The 24,504-nt window shown below is 43.3% G+C and overlaps 1 protein-coding gene across 1 annotated transcript in view; it reads left to right on the top strand.

The window, feature by feature from the left end:
* ENTREP2 (endosomal transmembrane epsin interactor 2) overlaps positions 1-24,504 on the top strand; it is a 372,877-nt gene that overhangs the window by 323,131 nt on the left and 25,242 nt on the right. The window contains exon 5 of the mRNA XM_007456424.1: positions 19,966-20,073. Within this exon, the coding sequence (XP_007456486.1) occupies positions 19,966-20,073 (108 nt within the window). The remainder of the gene's footprint in view (positions 1-19,965; positions 20,074-24,504) is intronic.

Raw genomic sequence — 24,504 nt, 5'->3', positions numbered from 1 at the left:
TGCAACAGTACTAGAAAGAACAGTCACGCCCTCCTCAGCATGGGCTCTTGTGCTCGATCTTCTCAGCGGGCATACTTGCCAGGATGAAAGGAAAGTGCATCTGCCCTTTTGCAAAACATTTCCCATTTCTCTACAAAGGGGTAATGCAGACTCACATTCTCACTGCCAGTGGAAGAGGTGCCCTTGCTCCGGCCACATCCTTGCCAAGACTTCTTGACATAGATTCTTCTCATCAGTGAATTGCCTATTTTCCTGTTGGGTTCTTTGTTCTTGATTCTGAACGATGACCTTTGTCATAAAAATCTCATGCGCTCTGTGACTTGTCGTTTAGTTTTGTTTGGGATGTCATTTGTCAGAGAGAAGTTTTCAGTTTTAATGCAAATTCATTTCCTGTCTGATGTGCCCTTTCTGTGTTGTGTTTAAGAAATATTTTCCAGGACTTCCCTGTTGGTCTAGTGGTTAAGACTCCACACTCCCAATGCAGGGGTCCTGGGTTCCATTCCTGGTTGGGGAACTAGATCCCGCATGCCACAACTAAAGATCCTGCATGACTCAGCGAAGATGCCGCGTGCCGCAATGATGAAGCAGCATAGCCAAGTAAATAAATATATTTTTTTTAATGTGATCCCCTGGGGATCCCCAAGAACCTTTAAAAAAAAGAGAAATATTTTCCCATCCTGAGGTTATACAAATATCCTGGATTTTTTTCCCATAAGTTTTAAAACTTTGCTTTTCACATGTAGTTCATTAATCTACCTGAGGCTTAATTGTGCATGTGGTATGAGATACGGATCTAATTTTATTTTGTTTTTCACAGATAGATAAACCTCAGTTATTACAGCACAGGTCTGTGTTCATTTAGTTGTATGGCTGTATGTCCAGTTTCTGTGTCTGAAGGCATCTATTTCTGGGGTCTCTTTTCTTTTGCTTTGGTATATGGCTTGACTCATAGTCAATAGCACGTTATATTAAATACTATTTCTTTGTTAGTCTTGTTTTTGGTAGGATAAGCCTCCACTTTGTTCTTCTTCAAAATTGTCTTGGCTATTCTTGGTCCTTTGTGGACCCTCTCCCCCTCCCCCACCTCCCTTCCACCCCCCCCAACACGCACACAGAGCCATTCATTGTAACCGCATTGCATTTTTAGGTTAGTTTGCTGAGAATGATAATTTTTGGTGTATCTTTCTATTTATTTAGCATTCTGTTGCATTTTTCAAGAAAACTTATAATTTTTGGTATACAGACTTGATTTTTTTTTTTTTTTTTTTTTTTTTTGCGGTACGCGGGCCTCTCACTGTTGTGGCCTCTCCCGTTGCGGAGCACAGGCTCCGGACGTGCAGGCTCAGCGGCCGTGGCTCAGGGGCCCAGCCCTTCCGCGGCATGTGGGATCTTCCCTAACCGGGGCACTAACCCGTGTCCCCTGCCTCGGCAGGCGGACTCTCAACCACTGCGCCATCAGGGAAGTCCTTGATCATCTTTTGTTAGATACATTCCTAGGTGTCATATAGTTTTGTTGCTATGGGAAAAGTAGAGTTTTTAAAGTACATTTTCTTCTTTTTTTGTTGTTGTTTTTTTTAAATTTTATTATTTCTTTTATACAGCAGGTTCTTATTAGTTATCTATTATATACATATTAGTGTATATATGTAAGTACATTTTCTTACTCTATAATGTTTATATGGAGAAACCCATTTACTTTTGTTCCTTGATCCTGCGTCCAGTTCCTGATACCTCCATTTACTCTGACAGTTTGCCTGTAGATTGTTTGGGATTTTCTATTTAGTGGGTTACATTGTCTGGGAATAACAGCCGTCTGCTTCTTCCTTTCCAATCTTTACAGTGATTATTGATTTCTCTTCACTTTTCCTGTCTTCCTGACGTGGCTAGGACTCCAGCACAGGGTTGAATGGTGCTTGAGCCATCCTTGTCGTCTTCCTGATTTTATTTATTTTATTTTATTTTTATTTTATTGAGGTATAGTTAATTTACAATGTTTTGTTGGCTTGAAGTGTACAGCAAAGTGATATTCTTTCCCCTTATCAGTTATTACAAGATGTTGAGCTATATTGTGCTGTACAGTAGGTCCTTGTCGCTTACCTATCTTATTTTATTTTATTCCTTCCTGATTTTAAAGGAAACATATTCAATAATTAGGAATAATGTTTGTTGAAATTTTCTGGGACTAAATAGTATTTGCCGGGTTACGGAAATCCCACTTGATTACCATTTTGCTTAGAGTTTACCATTAAAGAGTTAAATTTTAGCAAATGCAGCATCTATTGAGATAGGTGCGTATGCATGTATATACATATATAAATACACATATGTGTATATACAAACACATGCATGCATATCTCAATAAATACACATGTGTATGTACAAACACATGCATGCATATCTCAATAAATGCTGCATTTGCTAAAATTTAAGGCTCTTTAATATATATATTTATATAATATATAAATACACATGTATATGTATGTACACCCACGTACACAGCTTTGTTCTGTTCAGATAGTGAATGATATTAATGGCTTTCTAATGTGGAAACTTTCTTGCATTTCTGGGATAAAAGTCACAGTGTTTTCATCTGATTATGAAAGTCTACTTTGCTTGTATTTTATTAAGGATTTTTCATCATTACTCATATCATCTTTCTCTTTTTTCATGAGATAGTTTTAGTGTATATTATTTTTCTGGAAAAATTGTCCATTTTATTTAGATTTTCAAGTTCATTGACATGAAGAAATTAATCATGTCTCTTTTAATTTCTGATGTTTATAGTTTATTCCCCTTCTTTCTGTTATTCAACCTTGCCAGAGACTTGTCTACTGTATTAGTTTTTTTCCCCAAAGAACAAGCTCTGGGTTTATTGATTCTACTGTCTTTTTTTTTCAAATTTCATTAATTTCTGCTCTCTTCTCCATTTATTCCTTGTTTTCAAATTCCTTCTTTTTCTTGCTTCTCAAGTTGTATGCTTTGTGACTAGACTTCACCTTTCTTCTTTTCTCATGTAAGCTGGCAGTGTTACATGTCTCTCTAACTGCATACTTTTTTTTTTTTTTTTTTTGCGATATGTGGGCCTCTCACTGTTGTGGCCTCTCCCGTTGCGGAGCACAGGCTCCGGGCGCACAGGCTCAGCGGCCAGGGCTCACGGGTCCAGCCGCTCTGTGGCATGTGGGATCTTCCCGGACCGGGGCACAAACCCGTGTCCCCTGCATCGGCAGGCGGACTCTCAACCACTGCACCACCAGGGAAGCCCTAACTGCATCCTTTTGATGTCTGGTCATGTCTTACTTGGTTCCAAGGATTCTCTCATCTTCATTATGATTTCTCTTTCCATCCCTGAGTTATTTCTCAGTGTATTGTGAATTTGCAGATGTAGGGAGGGTTTGCTTGGTTGTCTTTCTGTCGTTTATAGCAAACGTAACTGCAGTGTGGTCAGGTAACATGATGTGCCTGTATCTTTGGTGTTAGTTTGTTGACCCGTGCTTTGCATTTGTTTGTAATCAAGTTTTGGTAAAAGTCCCGCATATCTTGTGAGTACAGCTTCTGGTACATGACTTGGCGTGGGGTTTGGCTCATCCCTACTGACTGTCTGCTGGGCGTGTTGGGACAGGTGTGTGAAAACCTCTGCCGCGGTGGTGCATCTGTCCATTTATACACCCGCTGCTTTGGGTTTCCCTTCTCTCTCGTCATCCTCATCTTGATCCTCTTTGTAGACTCATCTTCCTCCTCCAGAATTAGGGCCTGGTTCTGAGTTCTAATCCAGACCCTCATCTCTCCTGGTCAAGCACACCCTCCCTGGGCAAGTTCAGCTGCCTCCCTGGAATTGTTCCCCCCCACTTCCGTGCTGGCCACCCCCAAGCCAAAATACCAGTCCAGAACCATGCAGCTGCCTCCATGCAGAGGGCCTCGGCCCTCTCAGACTCAGTGGATCCATAGTGAGCTGTTTCTCGCTGCCCTTCTTCTCCCAGCAATTCCACACCCCCTGCAGCCCGCCCTTTTCAGGAACAGCTGGCCCCTACTCAGACCACAGAGTGACTGTTTTTTCTCCTTTACAGCCACCTGTTAATCACCAGGTCTCCTAACTATCTGTCATAGTCACCTCTGTTCTTTGTCCTTACCTGTCCTTACCGTGGAAGCCACCTGTGGCTTGCCCAATTCAAACATTTGTATGGGGCTTCCCTGGTGGAAGCCTCTGGCGGGGAGGGCGTGTTAAAACAAGTAGCAGTGGACAGAACCTTCAGGAAGCAGAAAAACAGCAGGATAGGAAAAGGAGGGCGGACGTCAGAATTCTTTTCTCCCATTAATTGAACAGTGGGAACAACGATATAAAATTTGTTTAGACCACAAAAGGGCATTCTGGTCATCTAATCATTCCTGGGGCTATTTTCCTTAAGCATTCGTGGACGAGGCCTAAAAGTCCTCTGCTGAATTCATTCTCTGGTGTTTTTGAGCAGATGGAGGTCCTCAGGTGACTGGCCATACATCATGACCATAGGTGATGTTTATCGAACCTCGCTGTGTGCTGAGCATTGCTCTGAGCCCTTCACATCTGTGAACTAATTTCACTTTCACAACCCTGTGAGGGGTAGATACCATCATTCCCATTTTACAGATGAGGACACTGAGGCACCGTGAAATGAGACCACTTCCCGAGGTCACGGAGGTCATCACGGTGGAGCGGGCTTCATGGCCCGGCTCCCACTGCCATCTGCAGTGGACACGTAGGCATGCTTCCCAGGACCATGGCTTAGCCACAGGGCAGTGGACACACATGCTCGGAACAAGCTTAAGCCCAGCGAGAAAACCGTTACCTTCTGAATCACCAAAATTAAACTATGTTCACTGTCTTTTAAAAAAATTCTTAGAAAATCGATGAATCACAAATTCATGTATTACATATGTGAGGAGGAATTAGTTCCTTGAACAGAACTTTTATGAGGCATAAATTCCCTTTATCAGCAGGCCAGGTGAAGGGCTGCAGCATGGTGTGTGTTCTGCCTGTGAACCAGGCTGTGAAAGGAAGGTCTTGCTTTACAAGTTGGTGATGAAGTTTTGTGGCTCCTGTATTAGGTGTTTCTAGTTTTGACAGACTCCCGGGAAAGGGGAATTTGTCCCTTTCTTGCCAGCTGAGTAAAACATCAGTGAAGTTACCTTCAGTTCCATTCTGTCATGCAAGGAATAAACTGTCCTTTGATACATGGAAAAAGATGATACGAAATCAACACTGACCTGCAAGTGATGTGACCCATGGGCATCACCTAGTGATGAGGGCACGTCCTGAAACTCAGGGCCAGTGCCTGTAAGCCAGTCAGACCTGCAGGTGTCTTTTATTTAGGAAATAGCAATCTGAACAAGCCCCTCATTTGCACATTTTTCTTCCATGGTTGATATTGTCTTATCTTTCAAAATAATGCTTAAAATCAGGCTTCCCTGGTGGCGCAGTGGTTGAGAGTCCGCCTGCCGATGCAGGGGACACGGGTTTGTGCCCGGGTCTGGGAGGATCCCGCATGCCGCGGAGCGGCTGGGCCCGTGAGCCATGGCCGCTGAGCCTGCGCATCCGGAGCCTGTGCTCCGCAACGGGAGAGGCCACAACAGTGAGAGGCCCGCGTACTGCAAAATAAATAAATAAATAAATAAATAATAATGCTTAAAATAAGGACTACTACATTTTCTTGAATCTTAAATATTCCCACATTCATCAAAATGAAAGAGCAGGATTTTCTTTTCTTTTCTTTTTTTTTTGGCTATCAAGAGAGTAATTTTTTTAAAAATATATTATTAAAGTTACTTTGTTTTTACTTTTTTTATAAATTTATTTATTTTATTATTTTATTTTGGCTGCATTGGGTCTTTGTTGCTGCACGCAGCCTTTTATCTGGTTGAGGCGAGCGGGGGCTACTCTTCGTTGCGGTGCAAGGGCTTCTCATTGTGGTGCCTTCTCTTGTTGCGCAGCACAGGCTCTAGGCTCGTGGGCTTCAGTAGTTGTGGCACGCGGGCTCAGTAGTTGTGGATCGCAGGCTGTAGAGCGCAGACTCAGTAGTTGTGGCACAGAGGCTTAGTTGCTCCGAGGCATGTGGGATCTTCCTGGATCAGGGCTCGAACCCATGTCCCCTGCGTTGGCAGGTGGATTCTTAACCACTGCGCCACCAGGGAAGCCCCCAAGAGAGTAATTTTAACTGTAGAGTTTTCACTTATAAATAGCTAAAATCAATTGTGTACTTGCTAAGAAAAGAGATTCTAAGACCTATTTTAAAGCAATTAAAAATGTAGTTAACATTTGAAAGTAATTAATATAAATACAGGTAGTTATTACAACTGTTAAATACCTGAAAATGCTTCATAATGTTTATAGATAAATAACTTACTCATTTTGGTTGTGTTTGTCCCCAGAAATGAACATTATGGGTGCATTTCTGAATTGACTGAAATAAAGGCAAACGTGATAACCAGTCACAGAAGACAGCAAAATGAATGGTACCCAGCCTTCTCTGAGGCTGGTAACTTCCTCCTCTGCATTCCAGAACCCCCCATAGTGAGCTAATTGAACTTTACATTCAGCTTTGCACACGCCTGGCAGAAGCTCTCCCAGGCGGGTTCCCTTTGCCAACCCCTAGGAGTTGACCTACTTCAGTTTCAAATCTGGGCCAGTCCACACCTCACAGATGAGACAGTCAGGCCACAGAACAATGAGAAGACTCTCAAAGCCACACACCCGGCAGGAAGAGAGCGGGGCTGGAGGCTTCCAGCCCATGGATCTTTTGTGTGGTGTGAACAGGAAGTGATGGAAAGAAAATCAGGGAGATTTGGGGGCGGGGGGCTTCAGTGCCATCTTCTATCATGGTCATGTAGAGGCTGAGGGACTGAACAGGGTTGGTGCCTGCTGACGAGCTCAGTTGGTCTACAGCAGTCCTGGCGTCCAGCATTCTCCTGGACCCTCCTGCTCTGCCACCTTCCCGGCCACTTGCCCAAGCCTGGGAGCTGGAAGTTAGAGAGGCAGGCTAGTGTCCCCAGGGCCAGAGCTGGATGAGGTGGAGCTGGTACTTAGAGAGAACGGGAGAGCACTGCCCTGGTGGCAAGGCAGGAAGGGGGCGGGAGGGAGCAGAAGGCCAGGGAAGGAGCGGAGATCTGATCAGCTGCGTAGACATCCGATAAGCTGGGAGGAAGCAGGGACCCTGCAGCTCTTGGAGCGTGCACTGCCAACGGGCAGGAGTGGCCACTGGGGACTGGGGAGGCCACCGCCCAGTCCAGGGCAGACAGGCGCGGCCGGGGCAGAGGACAGATTCCAGGTGAACTTGGCAGCTGCACTGACAGACGGCACGGAGGGCTTGGATGTGGGGTGTGCAGAACCTGTGGAACCAAGGATGACGCTAGGATTTTGGCTTCACCAACGGCATGGATGGCATCGCCGTGGAGCAAGAATAGGAGTCTGTGTTCCTGTGATCCTCTCTGGTCCTCCCCCGCCCTCCCCACCCCATCCTCCCATCGCCCTAGGCTCTGCTCGCCAAGCCTCGGGAATGGGGCTCCTACTCCAGAGACGGATGTATCTCTGCATCCATCCCTGCTGGCCTGTGCCAGGTGAGACCCCAGTGCCCCTCCTCAGGGGGTCTGGACCCCTGGACAGTTACTGCAGTCTGGGTCCTCCTTTCCCACAGCGTCCTCGCTGGCTGACCTCCCTCTGTTCAGATGCACCCCCTCCAGATGCCCAGATGACCGTGTAGCTGTCCTTCCTGGCCTTAAAGGACAGTTGTGCCAAGTGGATGCTGGATTAATACGGCGCTTACCCAGACAGAGGACTCTAACAGTGACTGTCTTGCATAGTCAAAGCTAAATCGATAGCCTTGTGACTGTGTGGATTTATCCTGTCAACTAATTGATTCCTTCAAGGCTGAGATTTTCTTTTAAGCAGGCTCATATCTAATTGGCCCTCAATTCCTAGGCAAAAGAGGTACATTAGGGGTTGTTTCTGCTCTTTATGTCCTGGGGAATTTATTTTGCAGTAGGACATGAAGCCCAGTAATTGAAGTCAACTGAGGTTCACGGAAATGTGCCCCACAGCCACCCTCGAGGACCTTGTCCACCGTGGTCAGTACTGGTTTCTAGACCTTAGCATTCAGGCTTATAGATGACAGGAGTGTTTTAACACACACACAAAAAAGATTCTAAATGGCTTTCCAATAAGCATACAACATGGTGTCGAAAGTTGCAAAGTTGTTGGTTTTTTCTTTTAATTTTTTAAAAATTAATTTTTATTGGAATATAGTTGATTTACAGTGTTGTGTTAGTTTCTGCTGTACAGCAAAGTGATTCAGTTGTACATATACGTGTATCCACTTTGTATTTAGATTCTTCTCCCATGTAGGTCATTACAGAGTAGTGAGTAGAGTTGCCTGTGCTCTGCAGTGGGTTCTAAATCATTCCACGTGGAAACAGAACACCTCTTGGAGCACTGTTATTTGAAGTAGGAGCACTTAAGTCACTTTAGCAGTACCTGATCACCTGCTCTGCCCCCGGGGGTGTTGGGTCCCCCGCCTCGCAGAGCTCCTTCGGGTGACTGAGTCCTTAGGCGTCACTGCCTCCGAGGTGCCGGCAGAATCTCCCTCCTTAAATTATGCAGCCTGGGCTGCCCCTCTGACTTCTGGTCACGTCCAGGTCCGGACACAGAATTTGATCTCATTCAGAGCTTCCCTCCACATGCAGTTTGGATGCCCCATTCCTGTGAGGGGGGCCTGGTCCCTTTTTCTTATTCTGCCACAGGACCTGTGGGCCGAGGTCTGGGACATGTCCATCCTGTCCCTCTCAGGTCCTGTCCCTCCGGGCATTGGCAGGTGAAGAGATGAGGGAAGCAGCCTCTTCTGTAGGGCATGGGTCTGCCTCGCAGTGGTCTCCGTGTAGGCGGTGTGCTGGTCTCCATGTAGACGTGTGGTTGGTTTCCTGTGGGGTGAGCTCCGCCCTGTCCTTCCCCTTATTCAGAGGGTCCCCCCTGCCCCTCTGGTCTTGACAGCAGTCAGCACCCCTCACTGACGGCACCAGCTCTGGGGCTCTCCAGGAACCGTGTGGATGTTGAGCCCCGCCCTCCTGGGCATCCCGGTCCCCTGTGTGACCACGTGGAGGCGGTGCTCCCTGCCCAGCGCCTCTTGCAGGGCCTGCCCAGGACGCACCACAGTGGGCAGCTCCTGACCCCAGGGGCTGCACCCCTGCCCTGGGTGGAGGAATGTGCCTGCCCCTGGCCGCTGGCCTAGCATGTTGATGTTGCCAATGGAACCTTTTCATAACTAGGTATGATGTCAGGAACAGGCCAAACTTCCACCCCCATCATGTGGATTTGACAGATGCTCATTTCATAACCCTTGGCTGTGTCTGAGGCCGTGTCCACGGTTGGCAGCTTCCTGCTGCCTTGGCTTTCTCGTCCCAACTTCAGCACTAGCTCCAGGAGCCAGTAACAAACCACTGGTCTCTGGTTTTTCTCTGTTTTTTTGTTTTGTTCTGTTTTTTTGTTTTTTTAATTTTTATTTTATGTTGGAGTATAGTTGATTAACAATGTTGTGTAAATTTCAGGTGTAGAGCAAAGTGATTCAGTTTTACGTATACACGTATTTATTCTTTTTCAAATTCTTTTCCCATTTAGGTTATTGCAAAGTATTGAGCAGAGTTCCCTGTGCTGTACAACAGGTCCTTGTTGGTTATCTGTTTTATATACAGCAGTGTGTATATGTCAGTCCCATACTCCCAATCTGTCCCTCCCCTGGCATTTTATTTTTTTTTCAAAGCATTTGTTTTAGAGTTGCTATATTGGTGGATAAAACAACCGAAACTGATCATAGCCGAGAAAAGTTCTCTTGCCTGGAAGATTGGTTTAAAATTTTGTCATCTGGGTTCCCCCCGCCCCATCCCCCGCTGCCGTCACCTATTTTTATGTTACTTGGCATTTATTTGAGAAAACTTGTAGCATTAAGACTGATCCTGAATGTCGAGACTTATGACAGATTCCCACAGTTATTCTGAGAATTTTATACAGTAAACCTTAGGGCTTTTCCTCAACACTCCATTGACTGAAAAAGAAGCTTACTGAATATTTTCCATTATAAAAGCAATAACTGACCATTGCGAAAGTTTTAAAAACTAACTCAATAGATAATTGATGGATCATAGATAAGTAGATAGATGCATAGATAGACAGGTATATAGATAGATAATCCTGCAATGAATACATTCTCTTCTAGACTTTTTTTCTACAAAAAATGCATTTATATATGTAAAAAATTTAACCTAAACCAGGAGCTTTATTAATACTGTATTAGCAACTTTGCTTTATTCAATTAATCATAGAGATAGTTGATAGATAGCTATGCTAAGTATTGATAATTGGTTATTTCTCTTTGCCCCATCCCCCCTCCTTTTCCTGTCCTCCTTTGTCTGGCCTCGCTTTGGCCCCTCAAGCTGGTCTCTGCATTCTGCATCACCCAGACTCCCTTCTCTCTGCATCTGGTTGGGTTTGCCCAGTGAGAGGCACCAGCAGGAGATGGGAGGATGGAAAGAGAGGTCAGGCCATCTGTTTCCAGCCTCCTCCTTTCGCAGGCTGTGAGTTTTTACCTGCTTTGGTGGAGGGGCCCCTCTCTGGGCTCTATTTCTGCTGGGTCCTAGGAACCTGGCTCCCTCCTTTGTACCTGGGGTGCTAGCCACTCCCTGCTGCTGCTGGTTTGGGGTGTTCTTTGTGAGTTTGCTTTTCCCTGCACAGAGATGACTCATTACCTTTTCTTCAGCCACTGAGTGTGCCTGCTGTGTACTGCGGGAGACCAGCTGATAGAGGTGGTGGTGCGTGCGTTGATGTGTGTACAGATGGGTCTCTTTCTTTTTAGCAGATGCACTGTCTGGACTTATTGTGAACATTTCTTTCTAGGCAATATTTGAGATACACAGAATGGTCTGAAAAGTGACACAGTGAACCCCCGCGCGTCAATCATGTGAGTTAGACGAGAAAGCATCATCAGCTCAGTGGAAGTGCCTCTCCCCTCCCCCTCCCTCGCTGCATCTCATGTCCCCTGCACCTTTGCTGTTCATCATATATTTGTGTCCCTAAACAGTGAGGTTAGTTTTTGCCTGGTCTCAGATTCACGCAGATGGTGTTTATTCTTTTTGTATGGATTCACCTTTAACTCCCTCCTTTCAGGGGACATTTGGTGACAGTCGTCCGTTTGGTGGCAGGTCTCTGGTCTGTTTCCCCTGCTACACAGTCTTCCATTGTGTGGATGGACCATGATTTATTTTCCCTTTCCCCTGTGGATGGAGATCTGGATGCCTTCAAAGACATTTGTATCACCAGCAGCGTTGCTCTGCATATCCTTGTATATGTCTCCCTGGGCACCTGTGTGAGCATTTCTCCAGGAGACATTCCTAGGAGTGGAATTGCTGGGTCCTGGGCCTTAGGCATCTTCTGCTTTATTGTGAATCGCCAAGTTGTTCTGCAAAGAGGTTGTGCTAACGTGCACGCCGCCGGCTCTCCATCAGGATTTGCATTTCCCACGTCCTCACCAAGCTTTCTCCTTCTGCCATCGTGAGGGGAGGAACATGGTACCTCATTAAGTGAGTTACACGCATCCCCTGACCACAAGGAGGAGAAACACAGTCTCATGTTAAGAGCCATCGTGTTACTTCATCCTTGGGTTACCTGTTCATATCTTTTGCTATTTGCATATTGGCTTGTCTTTATTTTTTATTTTTAGAGATTTCTTATATACTAATCCTTTCTTGACTGTGCATATTGCAAATACTTCCTCAGTCTGTAGACCTTTTTTTCTTTTTTTATGGTGTCTTTTTTCATATAGAAGTTTTCACATTTCAAAATAGCTGATTTTATCAATCTTTTCCTTTACGGTTTGTGCCTTTTAGATCTTGTTTAACAAATACACTTGATTCTCTTTATTTGAAGTAGTTATTTCTATGAAGCTGCAACAACACTGGATTAGTGAACACAGGATCATTGCTCCCAGGGGAGATACAAGGTGAGGACCCTGCAAGCCTCTGGTCACAACATTTTTATCAGCTAGTCAGTACAGACCTTGCTTTATGTATGCTTATTGTTGATTCATTAACATTGAACTTGAGGCCAACAGCACGGTAACTCACACTTCTGCAAAGCTTATCTGACACATGTAAATAGACCTGGAAAAGGACACTTGTTTATAGTATGAGTTAAATGAGAAGGCAGAGGTTGCCTGGTTCAGCTTCAGCTGAGAATATGCCCATCAGGCAACTCAGATTTTTTGCTGCTCCACACATGACCTCGAATGACCCCAGAAGTGCCATGGGATTTGATTTGGGGGGTTAGAAATAAATTTTAGCAAGTAGTTGAATTCACAAATATGGAATTCACGAACAACGTATGAGACCTTCTGCCAGCGTTCAGTAGGTTTTCTGTGAGGATTGTTCCACGTGTAGATGTACTTTTGACATATCTGTGGGAGGAGGTGAGCACCACGTCCTTCTGTTCCGCCATCTTGATCTCTCCCCCAGTTTACTTCTGTTTAATGTCTTCTCAGTTTAACGGCCACGACCTGCTGTACAGCGTTGGATAGAAGTGATAATGGCCACCATCCCCATCTCCTTCCTGGTATTTTCTGTAGAGTTTTTTAAGTTAAGGGAGCTCTCATCTATTTCTAGTTTATTAGGAGCTTTTAAACTAGTGTTGACATATCAACTGCTGTTTTGACATCTAATCTTAATAGATTATCATATGGTTTTTCTCATTTAATGTGGTGAATTCCATTAGATTATTTTATGTTAGAACATTCTTGTAACACAGGAATAAACCAAACTCGGTCATAATGTGTTTTTAATACGCTATCGGATTTAACTTTGCTAGTATTTTGCTTAGGATTTTTGCATTTAGGTTCACAAGGAAGAATTTTCCTCTTCTTTTTTTCACATATAGATTTGTCTTTTCGTTTTTTAAAAATAGTCAGTTATCCCAACACAAGTTATGTAATGTGCCACTTTTTTCATTATTTTAAGGATCTATATCTGGACTCTCTTCTGTTCCTTATCAATGTCATACTATTCTGTTATTGTAGATTTATAATACATTTTGATGTGTGCAGGCCCCTTCTCTTCCAAAAATCTCTTGACAAAACTTATTTTTAAAATTCACATAAATATAGGATAATTCTTTGTTTGATCTTATTTTAAAGCTAGAGGCTAATTAGGATCACAGTGAGTTTTTAGAAATCTAGAATTTATAGGAAATATGTATATTAATATATGTATATATATAAAAAAACTGTTATAACTATATTTTATGTAATACCTGTGGTAACCAGAAAGAAAATACCTATAAAATTAAAAGAAAAAGAGAAAGGAATCAAGACCTATCAATACAGAAACAAGAACAAAGAAAGGATGAAACACAAAGGAAGACAGCAAGAGATAAAAAGAGAGAAAACAGTACTACAAGACAAACAGAAAACAGTTAAAATGGCAACAGTAAATCCTACCATATCAGTAATTAATGTAAAAAGACAAAATCCTCAATAAAAAGATACAGAGTGGCTGAATGGGTAAAAAACCAAAAACCAAGATCCAATTGTGTACTGTCTACAAAATAACTCAGATTCAAGGACACACATAGGCTAAAAGTGAAGGGATGGAAAAGATATTTCATGCAAATGGAAACCAAAAGAGAGCAGGAGTGGCCATATTTATATCAGACAAAGTAGACTTTAAGTCAGAACCTGTCTCTACAGACAAAGATGGTAATGACATAATGATAAAAGGGTCAGTTCAACAGGAAGATAAAGCAATTGTAAATATATATGCACTCAACATCAGAGCACCTAAGTGTATAAAACAAATATTGACAGATTTGAAAGGATAAATTAGTAATACAGTAATAGTAAGAGACTCCAATAATCCACTTTCAATAATGGATAGAACATCCAGACAGAAAATCAATACAGAAATAGTGGGCTAGAACAAAATGAACCCAGCAGACTTAGACATACAGAACTTTTCACCCAACGGCAGAAGAATACACATTCTTCTTAAGTGCACACAGAGCATTCTCCAGAATAGATCACATGTTAGGTCACAAAGCAAGTGTTAACAAATTTAAGGTGATTGAAATCTACTAAGTGTCTTTTCCGACCACAATGAAATGAAACTAGAAATCAATGACAGCAAAAAAATGGAAAAATTCACAGATATATGGAAACTGAATAACATATTCTTGAACAACCACTGGATCAAAAAATAAATCTAAAGAGAATTTTAAAAAGATTAAAATATATGTGTATGTGTACATCCCCTCCACCCCTGCACACACACCAAAGAAACATATTTTTTGCCTGAATACTCATCCTTGAATACTGGAAAAGTGGCAAATAGTTTCCTTGATCTTCAAACTTGATAGAACTGTAAGAAAATAGTCTATGAGTTATAATTATTTATACATATTATAATTAGGCAATCTACGTTCTTCAGCTAAAGGCTAAAAGCTATTACTTCAGAGGGCAGAGGACAGGTTTTGAATTCCCAAATAAGGTGCAGTTGTGCACCATTGTGGAGAGTGTGTAAATTTCCTCATGGATCTTTGCTCAAAGTTAAAAGTGCCTTTGAACAAATAGCACATATTGTGTGAGGAGCAAACCTGGCCTCTTGTAGTAACATTTGTGTTGTTGATGGTACATGAGAGGCCAGAGCAAGGCTAAAAATTCTTAAACTTATAGGGATTCCAGGTAGAATGTTTGTGTCTTGAAATTACAGCTTTCACAGATTCCCCCATGAATCACTTACCATCTCCATGTGACAGCCTAATTTTAGCTCCTTTTGTAGGATCAGTATTCCAGCCAGCCCCACAAAGAACTGCTTTCTAGAGACAAATTAAATGGCAAATGGCATGTGATCTGTTCCAGGATGGGCTCATCACTTGAGAAATTTTATGAAAAATGGAAGTCACAGATTTTCCACACACACACACACACACACACACACACACACACACTGATCATATGACCAAGAGTTTTTGCAGAATCTTGATGTAAGACTCTGAAAAAAAACATTATTTCAAGGTGATGGTAAATTTTTCTGGTGTGTGGTTGGAAATTTGGAAACTAAGCCTGTTATTTCCTTCTAGTCTAAACTGAAAATTTAGAAAAGAATAATGAAATATCCCATACATTTTTCAAACATATATTTACCAAGACCCCTATTTTGATGAGATATTCTACTCTAAAGAATAGCAGAAGACTGGTCTCTGCTCTTGTTGAAGAGCGAAACATGCTGTCAGGAATTGTGCAGGGTCTGAGATTTTACTTGCTTTCAAGCTAACAAACTAGCCTGTTAGAATTTGCTGCACCTACTTCTCTGGCAGAAGACATGAGACTCCCTGTTCAGAGACAAAGGACTTTCTCACTCATGGCAAAAGCAGTGGCCAGAGCTTCATGCTGTGTCAGTTCTTCATGCCCCTCAAGTCACAGGGAAAGATACAAAGGCCCCTCTTGGATGCCCACACATGTGATGGGCATTACAGAAAGGGAGCACTGAGCTTGGAGAATCTGCTGCCTTTGTAGTGAGCCTCCACTTTGTCCAGTGGACATGTTACCTCCTTCCTCCAGGATGCCTGTTGCAAACTCAACCCCAGAAAGTGGTCTGGGTGAAGAGTGATCAGGGCATACCCAAGTTCTTGACTTGGTCTTTCCCACCTTGGACAGAGAAGATGACAGGCATGGTTTCTTTCGTCAGGCTCCGCACCACGTCCACTGACCTTTCCTAACATCCTGTTTTTCCATATTGAACTCCAGTTGTTGCCATGAAAGACTCCCTAAGATAGTGATTACTGTGTCAAGTAATTGGGAAGCTTCCAGAGGATAATTCTGATAAAGCCCAACCCCATCCCTTGTAATTATAACACATGTACAGTTATTGTTAGCCATGGGTTTCATCGCTTATTTTTTACGCTATGAGCCTTTCCTCATCTTCCTTCATTATACCTTGCCTGATAACAGTCTCCTCTGGAATCCCTTTTTTATTCAAAGAAACAAAAACATGTTAAAAAATAAACTGGTGAATTAGCTAATAGTAATGAATATAAGACCCTTTGTCCTCTGGACAATAATATTTTCAACCAACAGGGGAATCAAAATCCTAAATTTTATATGTTTCTTAATGTGTAATTTCTCCTGGCTGTCACCTTTCTCTGTTGTGTTGTTAATATTCGGAATTTACTCGTCTTGGAGAGAATTTTTAAAGAATTTATCATTCATAGGTTTCCCTAAGTATCTCCTTTTGTTTTTGTTTTATACTTGATTCGTTATAGACATGATTTCCTTAATTGTATTCGAGGAAGTATGCAGAGTGACCAGCAGCAAAACTCAGGATCCACCATGCAAGACCCACCTTGTCCTCACGCTTGCCATTTTGAATGACCTTGTAAAGAGATTTTATAGAACTTGGATTTCAGTGCTTGCCCATCAAAGGGCAGAGGTAAAGGTATTATTTAAGCCAGAAAGAGAATTCTGAAGAAACACATAGACACAATTCCAGGTGTGTAGTTATCTAGCAAAAAGCCATGTATTTAAACAGCTAGAAGAAGAAAAAAAAGAAGTCTTTTTGGTGTGTGATTCCAATGAATATGCTCCATGAGACATAAAGCAGTGTTTGCCTCATGACGCTTATTCAAACAAAAGGGTATGATTTGTGTTTATTTTTTGTGAGTAGTTTTACTTGGTTGCAAATGAGACTATATTCAAAATTAATGTTACTTTCAGAAGGGCATTCACTTCAACAGTCAGCACCAACTATGTCCCAGGTTCTGCAAAAGGTCTCTATCATTTGTGAAAACAGGCTGCGTTATCTCTTTCCCAACATCAAACATCTTCAGAAGTATCCCATTGCCTACAAAATAAAATCCAAACACCGTAGCCTCTTCCCAACCCCATCTGTGCCTGCCGTTTCCCACAATTGAGCTCCCATCCTACTCTGTCTTTAGCAACTTCATAGAGGACACTTGAGGTGGCCCTAAGAATGTTACAGAGGATACTTACATGAGCCTAAGAGCCACCAAGAGCTTCTGGTCAAGACAGAGTTACAGGGACTGGACTTAAACTCCCACCTGAAACAAGAACAGCAACAAAAACCTGACAAAATATGAAGACATTGAACATCAGACAGTGAAGGACAGTGATCCTTGAAATATGGTCAGCCAATGAGGGGAGAGTCTCCAGGGGACAGTGCAGGATGGGGAACTCAGGGGGATCCCTTCAGACTCCCTGAGTTGAGCTGACAGAGCTGAGGGTCTGAGGGAGACCGAGGCCTGGGGTTGAGAGTTCTCAGGACAGAATAGTGGAGGGGAGAGAACCCTGGGATCTTCAGAGGGTCCCCCTGGAGTATTCAGTTGAATGCTGATTAGCCGATGCACATGAAGAAACTATTTGAGTCTGAGAAAAGGATTAGAGGTTACAGTGTCCAGTACTCAGATTTGGGAGTAGCAACTCTTCCCACATTTGTTCAGAGTTCTCAGAACACTCTGACCTCAGGAGTGGAGAATAATTAGCCCTAAGCTGAGACTTGCTTCAGTTCTACCTAACAAATCTCCAGAACATGACTCTGTTCTCTGTATTCACATTTGCATGGTATGTTAACTTTGTCCTCTGTAATATTATCATAATCACACCCTTTCTGGCTATTTTACAGGCAGTCTTGAGAACAAATGAGCAGGTTCTGAGGAAGGGGATTGGGCAAAGACTTCTGTAGTCACAGCAGCCACAGAAAATTGGGGAACTTTCTTAAAGGATGCTATTGATTAGAACACATGGGTTCAAGTATCCATGAGCAAGACCTGCTCCCAGACTAGACCATCATTTGAAACATTCACAGTGCATGTACAATTCATGTTAACGAGGAAATATAATGAGTATGTCCCACCTTGTCTTGAGGATTTGTCAACCCCTTGATTAGAAAATTGAAACTAACCTCATTAATACCATGGTCTTTCTGGTGAAAGATCCATTTTTCCTAATAATTTTTTGAGTGTTTACAGTATTTTCTGCATTTATCGTATGAGTAGTGTATGAGTATGTATATTGAAGGACATATAATTATTCTAAATGTTTGGTCATTTTTGTGAATCGTGGTTATTTTTTTTTCTTCTATTTCTGGCATGGATTTGACAGTAAATTATCTAAAGAAGAATGAATTGTATTTGGATAGTTAAAATTCTGTGAGTGAACCCTCTGAGAGCATAAGACAAAGATATCTCATCTCGGCATCTTATTCATCTTATTCTCATTCACGATACTTGAAATTCTAGCTAGTGCTAATAGGCAAGAAAAGGAAATGAAAGGCATACAAATTGGGAAGGAAGAAATTAAACATGGAAGAAAATCCCGAGGTCACAGGATACTAGATAAATACAAATATTGATACAAACCATATTTCTATATTCTAGCAATGAATATGTAGAGATCAAAATTAAAAACATAAAAATAAACCTTAATCTAAACCTCACACCTTATTCAAAAATTAACTCAAAATGAATCACAGATTTAAATGTAAAACATAAAACTATAAAAGCTTTTAGAAAAGAAAAGAGAAAATCACCATGATCTAGGGCTAGATAAAGATAAGTTGCAGACTGGGAAAAATAATTTGCAAACCACATATCTGACAACGGACTAGAATCTAGAATGCACAAAGAACTCTCAAAACTCAGTTAAAAAAGAAAAAAAGGCAAACAATCCAGCTAGAAAATAGGAAAAGTTATGAGCAGAGACTTTACCAACGAGGATAAACAGATGGCACATGAGCACTTGAAAGATCATTAGCTGTGAGGGAAATGAAAATTAAAACCACAATGATATATCATTACACACCTATCAGAATTGCTAAAATAAAATAGTGATATCAAATTCTGGCATGGAGGCAGAGAAACTGGATCATTCATACATTGCTGGTAGGAATGTAAAATGTTTCAGCCACTCTGGAAAACAACTAGGAAATTTGTTATGAAACTAAATATTCAGTTACCATATGACCCAGCAATTGTACTTATGGACATTTATCCCAGCAAAATAAAAACTCATGTTCACACACAGACCTGTGCACAAATGCTCCTGAGCTTTATTTGTAATAGCCCCAAACTGAAAACAACCCAGTTATTTATCAGCTGGAGAATGAACAAACGTGGAACTCAGCAATAAAAAGGGATGAACTATTGATACATGCATCAACTTGGATGAATCTTGAGGGAATTATGCTGAGTAAAAATAGCCAGTTCTGAAAAGTTACATGCTTTATGATTCCAGTTGTATACCAGTCTTGAAATGACAAAATTATAAAAATGGAGACCAGACTAGTGGTTGACAGGGGTCTGGATAGGGAGATTGAGTGGGGAACAGGGAGAGAGAGTTGAGTGTGTCTATAAAAGGGCAACACGGGCAGGGAGGGTGGATTCTTGTGGTGATGGAAATGTTCTCTGTCTTGACTGTATCATTGTCAATCATGGTTATGATATCATGCTATAGTTTTATAAGATGCTACCATGGGGGAAACTGAGGGAAGGGTATCCAGGATCTCTCTATGATTTCTTACAACTGCAAGTGAATCTACAGTTATCTCAAGAAAAGAAGTTTAAAAAGCTTGGAATTCTTATCAAAATTTTCAGTTACATTTTATAATTGACAAAGATTGCCTACCTACTCAAACGTTGGCCATTTGAAGATTTTCTTAGACAGTGACTACCTAATAATTATCAAAATTGTAAAATACATCACTTAGTATCTAAGAGTAATTTGATCAACCATGTAGAAACCAAGAATAAACAAATGTGTCTATAAAAGGCCAGTTTTGATGATGAAAAAAGAAACCCACATTTAACATCCTCATCCTGGACCTTGACGGCAATGCCGAGGAGCCTGCCATCTGCGTTGCCAAGATGACGCTGACGTCCTCCCGCATCTTTTCCCACAGGAACTGCTCTTCAGCGTGTGTGCCCTCAACGTCCTGTCCACCATCGTGTGTGCGCTGGCCACAGCCATGTGCTGCATGCAGATGGTCTCCGCTGATGTCCTGCAGATGGTGAGTGGTCCCCCTTCCTCCCCAGCACACTCAAAATGGCAGGCTCCAGCCCCTCCTCCCCAGCCAGTTTGAGACCAATGTATCATGGACACTGCTGGCTTCCATCAAGAAGCCCCAAGGACAATAAGTCCCGACAGCGCGTGGGGCTTGGAGATCCTTGGAGGTCACTCCATGCTGCCCTCTGGAAGACAAAACTCACACATTTGTTGCCACTGATGTACTTATTTTAGGTGTTGTTGGAGCTCCTTGTTGACAGGGTCCAGCTACCATCATGTGCCTCTAGATAGCCCCTGGTTTGTGCCCCTGAGTAATTTTAGCAACAGTCCTGTAACCTGAGATGTCATCTAGGCCCGGCACCTCCAGAGCAAGGCTCTCTTCAGAATTCACTTTTAATAAAGGAAGATTCGGGGCTTCCCTAGTGGCGCAGTGGTTGAGAGTCTGCCTGCCGATGCAGGGGACACGGGTTCGTGCCCCGGTCCGGGAAGATCCCACATGCCGCGGAGCAGCTGGGCCCATGAGCCATGGCTGCTGAGCCTGCGTGTCCGGAGCCTGTGCTCCGCAATGGGAGAGGCCACAACAGTGAGAGGCCCGTGTACCGCAAAAAATAAAAAAAAAATAAAGGAAGATTGTTTAGAAGATGAGTTCTTCTCAAATTGAAAAACTGCTCCTCTGTGCTTTGCAGATTTGCTAATTAACCCTGAGCTCAAAATCCAGCGACAGGTCACTGGCCAGCCATCATGAGAACCTCTGGCCAGGGTCTTAGAGAAGAGAAAGTGCTGGTCCCCAGGGGAGTGATGAGGCCAAGAGCAGAGGTCACACACTTATTAATACCTGCTCAATAAATAATGACAGTTCTTCGTTATTTGTGTGAATGGAACACAGCCCACTGCTCAGTACGTTACCACTAAAGTCAGCAAATAAAGGGAAAGTGATGGGAAGACATTGCTGTTCGTGCTAAGGATAGGAACTCTGCCCTCCCTCTTCCCCGTGGCCCCTCCAAGACCTGCCCTGCCTCCCCTCCCCAATGTTTTAAGCATCTCATGAAAAAAAAGGCAAGTTTTTCTTATAGGAGCCTGTTTGATTTGTTGTTTCTCACCCACCCCGTGGCAGTACATCAGTTCATCAAGGTGCAGGGCCAGAGAACATCATTACCCAGGCGTTAAAAATTCATTGGCTCTAATCGTGTGCAGCGTCTTTCTCCCTGTGTACATCCACGCAGCTGTCACAACCGGGCCGACCTTTCCGAGAGGCGGCAGTTTTCTGAAAGATACCTAATTAAGCAGTTCTTCAGCAGCGATGAACTTCAGACCTTGCTCGCTGAGGCCTCACGCTGGCGATTCTCTCCAGCGTGCCGTGTAATGGAAGGTTAACTACTGTGGGGCTCCGGTCACCTCAGCAGATTTTACTCTCGATCTGGAAATATCACACCAATTTGGCCAAACTAACAGAACCACGGGGCTGGAAATGCTGAAGTTTTGTATTCCCTAGGTTTTCAGAATTAAAATGCAAATTACCAACTAAGTAAGAAGAAAGTGTGTCGTAACTAAAATAGTGTATGTGGTGAAACGTAACGTGCAGGTCATTGTCAGTCCTCAGTGTAGAAAGTGAGCGGCCTGGCATCCTGGGTCTGAGGTCAGCTACATCTGGGTCGGGGTCCCATGGCTTTTACCTACGAACCTCCCTGAACCTCATTTTTCTCACTCAGGAGGGGCCCTGTTTAAATATCTGGTGAGACCTCAAATGTGAACTATTTTGATTCTTAAATACGTGGAGGGGATACGTCCCGGTTTGTTATCGGGACATTGCAGCTGTGACCGTAAAGGCAGTGGTCCTCGACGTACTTTATCAACCAGATGTAAAGTGTGGCTGCAATTACAACAGCTGCCATTAGAACCCCTGGCTGTTTCATGGCTAAGTATTATACTTGGTGAGTAAGCTTGCTTCATACCCTTGGCTTGGAAATAGAAATCAATGAGTTTGCTGCTGGTGTGTTCTCCTTTTGTGACCACGGACTATGGAACAGACCAGGCTCTACTCTCCTCAGAAGGCCGGTTACCCCACTGACCTGCAGAGCCACCGGGGAGCCCATGACTGTGGCGCCCGTGGGGCCAGCACCTGACCTTGGGCACATCACCACCCATTTGTCCCAGTTTCCTCTGCTCTAAGTAAGACTGTTTACATCCTACTGTCCTCATAGGGCCACTGAGAGGATGACTTAGATAACGTGTCAATGGGCTTTGAAAAAGCATGGTGGCCACATGGAGGTTGGCTGTTACCACATGGGTCAGGGGCTGGGCCAGCCTGCCCACATGTGCTGTGTCCTTGGAGAAGTGGGACAGCCCAAGGGGGTCACGGTTACGCCCTGACAGATGGGGCTGGGAGCTACATTATCCCTGAGGATGGCTCAGAAGCTCTTTTTAATTTTTTTACAAGTCTTTTTCTCCCCCAGCTTTATTGAGATATAGTTGACTTTAATTTTCTTACTTCATATTCTTAAGCTCTTTAATTAAAGAAGTAACATAGGGGGCTTCCCTGGTGGTGCAGTGGTTGAGAGTCCGCCTGCCGATGCAGGGGACGTGGGAGGATCCCACATGCCGCGGAGCGGCAAGTCCCGTGAGCCATGGCCGCTGAGCCTGCGCATCCAGAGCCTGTGCTCCACAACAGGAGAGGCCGCAACAGTGAGAGGCCCGCGTGTTGCAAGGAAAAAAAAAAAAAGAAGTAACATAGGATCATTGAAACAAAATATAGAGGTATATAAAGAAAAAATTGATCATCTCCCTTCCCCCACTGCATTCTCCTGAGAAAAGTTTGCAGTGAATCTTCCCTTTGTTTCTTGATTTCTTAGGACTTATAGAAACATATGAAAATAGTCTATCTTCCTTTTTTCCTCCCTCCCTCCTTTTCTCTCTCTCTCCTTCCTTCCCTTTCTTCCTTCATTTATTCCTTCTTTTTTTGCCAAAATGGGATCACACCACGTATGTTACTCTACGACTTAATCTTATAACCTGAAACAATCATGGCCATCCAGCTAAGTCAATAGAAAGAGAGATGTTTGAATATCTGCAGTGGTCCATGAGATGGAAGTCACGTCAGTTATTTGGCCATTTCTCTATCTGAGTTGCTACTTGTTTTTGATTCGGGTTCTGTCTCTGCCTCTGCAAATGGTTCTCCTTGTACATACAGTTATAACTCTCTTGACCAACCTGTGCTGACCCGACTGGCCAGCCAGCTGCGGTTCTCCATTCCGCCTGGGAGATGCGCTTCCTGCTGCCCACAGCACAACCCCACTCCCCGCAGCCTCTGCGGTTCACCCAAGGGCCATTTCTGCTCCCAGCAGTTGGGTCATCAGCTTTCCAAGGGACAGTTGTATCTATCCCCAGACCAGTTTAGGCCAGTGGTATGTGGACTCTAAGTGCATATTCTAGTAGTACGTGAGCCAATGAAATATGAGTGCAAAAAGAGAGTTATGTCTATTACAACAAAATTGAGTGCTCTGGAAAGAGTCAGTGAAAGATGGTCACTAAATATATTGCCGTCAGTTTAGAAGTGGGTCAGACAACTCTAAGGGGTTGGGATAAAACCTGAAAAAAATCGAAGGGGTGTCTGCATACACATTGCTTCCCAAGTACCTTTAAGTTCTGGCTCTGCTGTCAAAACACAGAACTGGAAAGTCAGAGAATGTCTTACGGGTGTAGTTTATGCAGGAAGAACCACGGGGCACCCACCAGCAGACTGTGACTCATAGCAAAGGCCTTAGCCCACGTGGAAGGAACCCATAATTTTATTCTTATTTTTGTGGACCAGCATTTTGGGATGATTAAGAGTTTGGGGAGAATTCATATAACGAATGCATATCGACATGAGATACAAATTGTTATGTCTATTGTCAGAATTTATCAAGCTGAATTCGTCTAATGTGTTTGGAAATAGTGGCAAAAGACCATCTGATGATAAAATTCAGTTTATTGATACAGTTTAGTGGAGAAAGCATTTACCTCCAAAGTGTCTATAATCTCATATTTTTAGTTTTATTTCCTAAGTGTAATCTCAGTTTTCCATTAAGCTATTTTCCTCCCCACTTACTTTCTTGCCGGCCACCTAGCCTCGGGGACATGGTCTGCTATTGCCTGCATCTCCATTTCACACACACTCGTTAACTTCATCTTTCGTTACAGTCATCTATGTGCTCCACTCATCCTACGCCTTGTAGAGCAGAGCTGCTTCAGAAGCTGCAGGCAGGGTACCGTGGCCGTTACAGACACGCTACCGTGGGCTTGCTCACGGAGCTCGGAATGGGTGCTGGCCGGACAGTACCCCCTGGGAGTCCCCAGATCACCCAAGTTCACCTGTATCTTCCCCTCTCCAGTTCTCCCCACTGAGGCCGGCCCTCCTCTGACCCACAGTGACCTTCCTTGAGGTCTGGGTTCAGCA

The sequence above is a fragment of the Lipotes vexillifer genome, unplaced genomic scaffold, assembly GCF_000442215.2.
Source record: "Lipotes vexillifer unplaced genomic scaffold, Lipotes_vexillifer_v1.1 scaffold1467, whole genome shotgun sequence".
Lineage (NCBI taxonomy): Eukaryota > Metazoa > Chordata > Mammalia > Artiodactyla > Lipotidae > Lipotes > Lipotes vexillifer.
Note: the sequence above shows the minus strand (reverse complement) of the source record. Positions and strands in the feature narration are given on the sequence as shown.